General features: G+C 32.7%; 1 protein-coding gene across 6 annotated transcripts in view; it reads left to right on the top strand.

Moving 5' to 3' along the window:
- Nucleotides 1–8,913, top strand: part of LOC108750610 (RNA binding protein fox-1 homolog 2-like) — a 304,555-nt gene that overhangs the window by 199,524 nt on the left and 96,118 nt on the right. For all 6 annotated transcript variants that reach the window (XM_018490163.1, XM_018490164.1, XM_018490161.1 and 3 more), the window contains one exon: nt 8,298–8,564. In XM_018490163.1, the coding sequence (XP_018345665.1) occupies nt 8,298–8,564 (267 nt within the window). The remainder of the gene's footprint in view (nt 1–8,297; nt 8,565–8,913) is intronic.

Genomic DNA, 8,913 nt, shown 5'->3' with positions numbered 1-8,913 from the left:
ATATATATATATATATATATGTATATATATTTTTATACTAGGCTTACAAAACGACATATAAATGAATAATTTTTAAAAATGAATTTTCTACCTTATTACCTCAATTCTCTTTAATATTACATGACATAATCCGAGAGTCGCTAACAATAGAACATTGCACGTAGTATAATGCACGTAGTATCCATATATTCCATGCACTGCACACACGATGCGTGTGTATCCCTAGTTATCTAGCGGCAAACAGACGCGTAATGGTGTATATTCGAGTTTCCCAGCATTAGCCGAAATTCCGTAGTCCCCTTTCAAGTTAACTCGCTTGAGACGGTACTCGTTTTAACAATCTGCCGTCTGAATAGTTCTGTGCGAAAATTGCCATATAGACGTACTATATGAAATAATCTGATTTATTTTGTGTCATTATCTATTCCGAGCTAGCGGTATTATTTAAGCACAAACAGAAAGGATTCCAGTTGCGACGAATAATTATTTAAAAATTTATGGTATTTTGCAAATTAAACTGGGAAGTATCTGTTAATTACTCTTGACTTTGCGCGAGAATATCTTGTACATAGAGGGAGAAAAATTACAATTTTAATAATTTAACTAGAATTTGTAATCATTTTTTAGGATAACTATGTTATATATTTATAGTTGTTTTAATCACGCAAACACATTGTACGTCAATTGAACTATTAATAATAGTCGTACACTTTGTTTGAAAATCTTTAGTCTTTCTTTAATATATTTTTTAGTTATTATCACATAAATAATAAGTGATTTTAAGAAAATAGTTACATTCACTATAATTGTGATTGCATTTACTAAATAAAAATGTTCATTTCATTTATCATTTATATCTTGATATTTTACCATATTAATACGTGAAATTATTATAATTTATAGCACAATTTTTTCATGTTTGAGAGAACTGTACGTATAGATATGATTGTTATTACTAACATTATTGCAGTAAGAACCAGAAAAAATGAAACTCCTAAAAATGGAACTCCTAATTAATTTCATTACACATACAATATTATAGTCACAAATATCAAAAAACTTCTTTCAGTGTATTTTAATCTCTTATTCCTTTTTTCTTAAATAAATATAAATGTTATTATTGCGCTAAAATTTGAGTAAATAGACAAAAATTATTTTTAGTCCGAAACATATACTTTTGTAACCATTATATTAATTGCTTCTAGTATAGACTTTAGCTTTTACTTTCTTTCTTGTACTTCGCATCAAGGAAGTAACTTCAATTTGGTCGAGGGAGGAGATAGAAATAGATAAGCGTGAGAATCTTAAGATATTCTGAATATAGTCTGAAATGTCGTGTAAAGGGTAGAAATTTCTCTGGCTATATGTTTCTTCGTTCGTTAAAAGCATTCGTAGTATTGGGCGGTGTTCGTTAGTAAAAGTCGAAACCGCTTAGCCGGAAACGCTGAAGAGAGGCTTGCCATTCGTCGAGTTCACCGGCGCGAAACTTTGCAATATGCGCCCGCGCAGAGGTTCGGAAAATTTGCTTGCCTCTCTTTTCTGCGACTCGCCATTAATGAATATAAAGTTTTGGCCGCCGTCTGGAACTTTCTAAAATTGCCAAGTAGGGACGAATTACCGCTTTGCCGCCGTATTCAACCAAAGGAAAATGTCCGCACAGGCCGTTGTGTGTTGTTTTATTGTTTTCCGTCGCATTGCGCCGAGACTATCCTGTCGAAGCAGTAGGCCCTTTGTAGTTAGTAAACGCTTTTCTTCATCATTCTCTGATTACATAACTTTCTTTCCTTACAAAAGATTGGAACTTTGCGAAACTCTAAAATTACTAAGATATTACTTCAAGCTGTCGCCTTTCAACTTCAAATTGATACTACAAAAATCATGACCTTTTTATGTTCCACAGATGTCTTGTAATAAATATTTCCTTCCCTCGTAGAGTCACAAGTTTTTTTGAATGCCGCAAAAGACAATTTTTTAAATAGATAGTCGTAGCTTTATTTTTCCGTGAATTTTTTTGTTGATCCTTTAAAGCAAGCTGGGGAAGGAAAAGGGGCAAACAAATGGCGCGGAGTTTTGGGGCGAACGGCTATAAATCCTTGCCTTGGGAACGACACGTCTCTATTATTCATGCCGGACTAAAAGCTTCTCGAACAGTACAGAATTTGCAAGCGTTTCCCTACTTGATGACATTATCCGTCTTCCGCGGTTTGCATAATTTGTCGGATTTATCTCGCGAAACTTTACGTGCACGTTCCTTCATGCACTGATTTTGTACGCGCCTAATCTGATTTGCACGAAGTTTATCCTATATATAGAAAATATACACTACATATATGACATGAGAAACAGCCGTAATAAAGGTTTACCTCGTTTATGATAATTCAATGTGCCATTTTTATGAAGATTTACATTTAATAATTCAGAAACAATAGAGTAACACCGGTACGTATTGCAATACATGAGCAATTTGATAAGTCAATACCGTAATTTAAAAGGAGACTGTGTATGTTGAAAAATAAGTCCTTGGCAAAAAAAAGTGATAAAAAAGAGTCACTGACTAAACTTTCCTGGTACACCGCGTCTAACAAAAATTTAATTTATCAAGTATTAGATACTATGTTTATGGTAAATAAACTACATCAATAAAAACTTTATACTATCCAATACTATGAAAAAATGTTAGGAATCCAAAATATTTTTTATATTAAAAAAAAATTTTTAAAACTTTTGCATTTTTGCAATCCTTCTTTCTAGGAATATACGGCTCATAGGTGGGATGTCAGCTCATAAAAAATTATTAACAGAAATAAGAGGTAGTAACTTATAAAATATGTTTACAAAGTTTTATTAACGAATAAGAATGATAAGTATGTATACGAAGCAGGTAATGGATAATAATTCTAATCTTTTGCATATATTACAAGTTATGATATAAGGTACATGTTTCATGTAACGCATTTAATACACTGAATTTAATCTGCGCATTTTGTATGCTTTAAGCATAAATTCGCCCTCTAAAAATGCCGCATATTCCAAATAGATATACAAGACATCGAGTTGAACAAAGAATACAAGAGCTAAACGCATGTATTTTATCTAAACCTGTTTGCTCTAAGAGGGAAGTCCCTTAAGGGTTGCAGCGCAAAAATTGAAACTATGTGAATATGAAAGAGTATAAATAGTGCGCATAAATCCTGCGTATTTGATTTTTCAAATCGGTTGTTATTAACATGTGGGGGGACTGACTGACAGCCTACTCAGCCTTCCCACAAAAAACTTTTTTTTGTGTAGCTAAACGAAATAAGCGCAAAAATTTTTTTTTGCGGATTTTGAAAGCGCTTAAATAGCGCATTATTATATAATTTATTCATTAAGATATGGTTAAGTGGGAGGTGGGGGGAGGGAGGGGCACCTAGGCAGACATCTTGTACCTATATGTATCACCAAGTAACCATTAAGCCTTTTGTATTTCTTACAGCAGTAATCATTTTATGTAAATTATGATTGCTCTTTACTACTTTGACATTGATTCAAATGACAGTGGTTTTATTAACATTAGTAATAAAAAAACTGATATAACACAAAGGCATATAATAGAGTGAAAATTATGCGTGTAAATTATTCTTATTCTTTCTGCTTTTTTCTGATTTTTACGATTTAAATCGCCACATAGTGTAAATACTGAAGTTATTCTAATTGTTAATACAATATCTAATGGTAAAAAGAATTGTCATTATCGATTAGTAAATATAAAACGTATAATGGAATAATGTATATATTGGCTATGTTTAGAAAACAAACTCGTTGCTATTGATATGTGTTTCTAAATTTATTGTGAATCTAAAGGTCTGTTTCAATCACAGGGGTAATAATTATTAAGCGCTTACTCGACCATTTTATCTTCTGAGTGTAGTCATTATAATTATATACATAAATTTGGTTTATTTTTTGTGATTTTGGAAATAATACTTCGTCAAGATATTTATTCGTGAAAGATAAATTATGAAACGAATCTGATTAAAACGCGAAGAGGTATCTTTTACAAATTTTATTTTGCACTATTCTATATTACGAAAGAGCTAATAAATTATGGAATTATTATGCAGCAATTATACTGACAGTTCCTTTATTTTTTTATTATATTTATATTATATTTGAATAATATTTCATTACACACTCTATTTTTGTCGATAAATAAATCTTTTGTCTTTATCGACAAGTTAAAATTACATTAAACCAGAGGAAGTTGCGAACCAAATATTATATTTTTGCCAACACGAATTTTGTGTAAAGCACGTATCGTTTGAAATTTGTTCAACAGTTTCACTGTTGTGGTAAACTTGTTAGCCATTGGCTTGAAGCAAGCGAACGAAGCTGTACCGAAAGTTGCGGGAATAAATGTTCCGCGTCAATTGATATCCGAGTATTTCGCGCATCTCCGCCGTGGTCGTTGCACGCTGCCAGAATATTAAGTAGTTCGTTTGGATGTCGATTCCCGGGACGAATAGAAGCATAGCTAACGAGGATGACTCGGGAGACTGCTCGATGAGAGAGCGAAGCTTTAAAAATTCAATTTGCTAGTTCCATTGTGAGATTTGCCTAATTTAGGAATATTTTAGTAATCGAATGTAAATTAAACTTGAGAAAGTGTAAATAGTTATAGATAAGTAAAAATAAATTTATTTATTAAAAGCGCTTTTTATATTCCGTTAATATTTAGATAAATATGGCATAACAGGCGTCGTTACATTAAATATCAACCTAAAATAATAATTCTTTGCAATTTCAGTTTCCTTTGTATTTGTAATAAATCCCAGTCTTTTGTTTCGATTAAATTCTTGTAAGTACAATATTCATAAACAATGTTTCTTTTAAAAATAATTAGTAGTACAATGGAGTGTAATAATTGTATAGATTAAGAGATATAAGTAATGCAAATGAAGTGAGAGAAAATCTCTTTTAGTTTCTATATTATTTTATATAAATATCTTTCTTATTTTTATTTATATTTTAAATCTCGCCGATTTATAAAGTCTTGTACGAAGTATAAAAGTCTCTCACGGTTTGAAAAGGAAGCATGAAGTTAACGGGAAAATATCTTCATGGCAACGCAATCATCGTGCTTTTCGCTAATACATGAATACGTCGAAGTCTTGAGAAGAATAATGCTCTCGAATATCTGACACCAATATCCGCAAAGTCGAGAGAGGAAATACCACCGACGCGATTTCGATTATTTCGTGCTACGAGCGTCATTCGTCAAATAATTTTGTTAAATTGGAGCGGTTAACTCGCCAATTGCGAAACGAGAGCAGAGAGATATTCTCGTATTTTCTTTGACATGTCACACAAAATATCTTGTTAGGAAAAAGTCTCGGAGTTAATTTTTGTCGATGATTGTATACAATTATGTGCTTGTTTGACAAATTTCCATCTATGATAAAATTTTCATTTGAGCGAAATAATAAATCGAGAATATAAGAATAAGAATTTTAAGATAAATAGATAATAAATAAAAAAAATTATATATATATAACATTTAGGATTGTGAATAATTAACTTGTTTGCGTTTTGAGTTAAAATAATTTTCTTTATGAAATTATAGTCGTAACAGTTGAGTAATAAATTTTAATTGCACTTAATTTACTTTGTATTATAATATTACTACATTAATGCGACGGTATGTAAAAATTATACGTTAATATTCGAATAATTATATATTTAGATAATAATATTCTATAATTGTTTTAAAAAGCTTTGAAAAACGTTACCAACACAGTTAGTGTGTTACATCTTGTGTTAAATGGACAGAAAGATGTCACGAAATTAAAAGATGATGAAAGTGTTCAACAGAGAAATAAAACGGATAAATGAAGAAAGAAATTGTCGAAATTTTTCCCAGTAATAATCGCCAGTGGCGTACGTTAAAAGAATGGACTGAGGAGATATATATTCGTGGACGGTTTATGTCGTACGAGGGTTGGTATAGCTCGTTCTGCTTTCCACTCTGTTAAATTTTCGCTCGGTACCGCGTCAGAAAAGCCGCATTCGCCTCTTTTGCACGCGTAGATTGGGGCTGGAAAAAAGTTTCAATCTCCCACGAAACAAGCTTTCACCAACGTCATAAAAGTGCGCCCGGCAGTATATTGACGCGCTCTCGTCGCAACTTGTAATCCGGCGATGATGCATCGATAATGCGTAATGAATAATAACATTCGATCTACAATATAGGTATTCCATGCAATAAATAACAAAGAAAGAGTAAAGGAAGGCAGAAAATTGTAGAAAAGTATATTTAATGAAATATATTACCTATACCTAAATTTTTTTAAACTGGATAAATCAAAACTTATGAATTTCTTCTAGTTAATAATAAAATTTATACGCATAATTATAATTCGCGTAAATTTACCGAGTGTATATATATATATAGAAATTAATTTGTGTATTTGATTCAAGTGCATAGTTTATTTAAAAAATTGTTTATTTCTCTTGCTTTTAGGACTGCGAAAATTTATATACTAAAAGGAAATGGATTACTGGTAAAATAGTGGCTTTATACTCCCAATATTTCGCAAGTTACCCGAAGTAGCAGCTGTGTCTGACCGTGCACGGTGCGCATTCACTTGCCCGCCGTTAGTAGTGCAGGCATGATAAGGTCGGCCATTTGGCTGACCACTTTCAGATATTACCACTTACAGCTTCCGCCGTGTTTCCAACTTAATACGAACGATCATATTCCTGGCTTATGTTGTTCCATAGCCGCGTTCACGTACACTGTAAATCATTGTTTACGATCTATTCGAGATTGGATGTACTTTAGTAATAATTCCGTATCTTAGACGCCTCAAATTACTACGGAATGTGCGCGCGGAACGTGACACCACTGAAATATTATCAAGATACGATTTACACATTGTTTTATCATGCGACAAAGCTTCTAGTTTTGTATAAAGCGACAAAGATATAGTTTCTGTTTTATAGAAGATTAATAGGTTTTTTAATGAGAAAATATCAGTGTTATTGTATAATTTATTATTGTGTCGCCGAAGGAGAATCGTTAACACGATACAGTTGGTGGTGATTTACCATTTCATCGATATAATCAGTCATAGCATCACGCAATGGTAACGTTATACATTATGCATTCATTACATCAAATAAGAAGATAGAATTTCTTTCTATAGATACATATGATAGACATTATATCTATCTACATACGACGCACATGAAATTATATATTTTGATATAATAACAATATATTTTATCACTTTGAATTCAATTTCAAGTCACGGAACGACACAAATGATTCTCGTTTAATACGTTGGTACTAATTACTGCTTCGTCGTTATTATTAATAGCAGTACCACATGCAAAATTAATGCCATTAATATTTTCTAGAATATATCTCGAATGTTGAACAAATTTTTCCGCTTCGCTAATTACACAGTTGTTTATCGTAAATGAAGCAATGTTTCATCATCCCGCGAGCGCAGTCATTACTTCGCTTTGCGTCGTCTACCATGTTGCTGTGCACATTATGTCGACATATATTATAGTAACTCTACACGCACGCCAAAGTATCGCAAAGTAAAGTTTGTAGCCGCATCACCGAGTTGTTTGCGCCATTTATTAGTCTCAGCGGTGCTTTGCCTCTTCTTTTTATTGATTCTCTTGTCGTCGCGCATCAGTTATTTTCCATCTATCTTGTATCTACTTTGCAGTAAATATTCTAAACACTGATTTCGATCTTCTCTCACTTTTCTTGTAAATCTTTTATTTATTACCAAAACTTTCTGATTTCTGACGACAATTTTCGTATACATAAGTACAAAACATATATAAGATTTAAATCAGGAATAATAATAGGAGAAGTATGTCATGACTAAGTAAGAGTAGATTAACAGGTTATTAAGGGAACAAACGCTGAATTAAAGGAAGCAGTGATATGTAACGTAGTATAAGGAATTTAAGAAAATATATTGGTTCTACTTAGTCTTGTGATAAAAGTAGTTTACTACTTTAAAAGTAGTTTAATAGTAGGATACGATAATAGTTATTGCAAGAATGCGTTTGCAAGAATTCGACTTAAAGATATGGATGGATATGTGTCAAGTTTCTTTTTGTAAATCAAGTCACTTCCTGACAATGCAAGCTGACATAAATTCTAATCCTATAAGATTTAAATTCAAATGATACTTCTTACTTATCGCTTTAACCAATAAGCTGGATTTTGTGATTTCCTTTCTTTCCACTATCAACGAAATACAGTCTCAAGTTTTGTTTTTTTCCGACAATAGTCGGAGGTATTCCAGGCTGCAGTAGTAGCAGCGGCAGCTGCAGCCGCGAGTGGCGGTGGCCAGCAACCAGCACCAACACCAGGCGGTGGCAGTGAGACCAACCCCGAAGGCGGAGTGGAGACTACTGCGTTGGTACCTGTCACGTCAGGCGCGACGACACCCGCGACAGCGACACAAGGCACTGACCTCAAAGGTCAACCGAAACGCTTGCACGTCAGCAACATACCTTTTCGTTTCCGAGACCCTGACCTCAGGGCAATGTTCGGGGTAAGTACTACAATTTTTTCCCCCACTCTACGTGTTCATGTTTTTATTATTCGATGTCTTTTTATATTTGCTTTTGTTGGTGGGAGATTGCTCGCCTCTCACCCTTTCGATTGCGATGTAGATAAAAGGAATAATATGTATACACGTTGTTCCGTTGTTTTCTTGCCTCTCCCAATAAAAAATAAAAATATTTTTAACCAACTGTAAAAAAATAATAGAAAATGATAGAAAGCTTCTAGAAACAAATATGTTTTTGTTTTATATATACCGATAATAATCTGCACGATTTAATTCTATTAATGTGGAAAAGTTTATATCAAATTTCCTTTTTTTTTTATACAAAATTTAT

The sequence above is a fragment of the Trachymyrmex septentrionalis genome, unplaced genomic scaffold (assembly GCF_001594115.1).
Source record: "Trachymyrmex septentrionalis isolate Tsep2-gDNA-1 unplaced genomic scaffold, Tsep1.0 scaffold37, whole genome shotgun sequence".
Classification (NCBI taxonomy): Eukaryota; Metazoa; Arthropoda; class Insecta; order Hymenoptera; family Formicidae; genus Trachymyrmex; species Trachymyrmex septentrionalis.
Note: the sequence above shows the minus strand (reverse complement) of the source record. Positions and strands in the feature narration are given on the sequence as shown.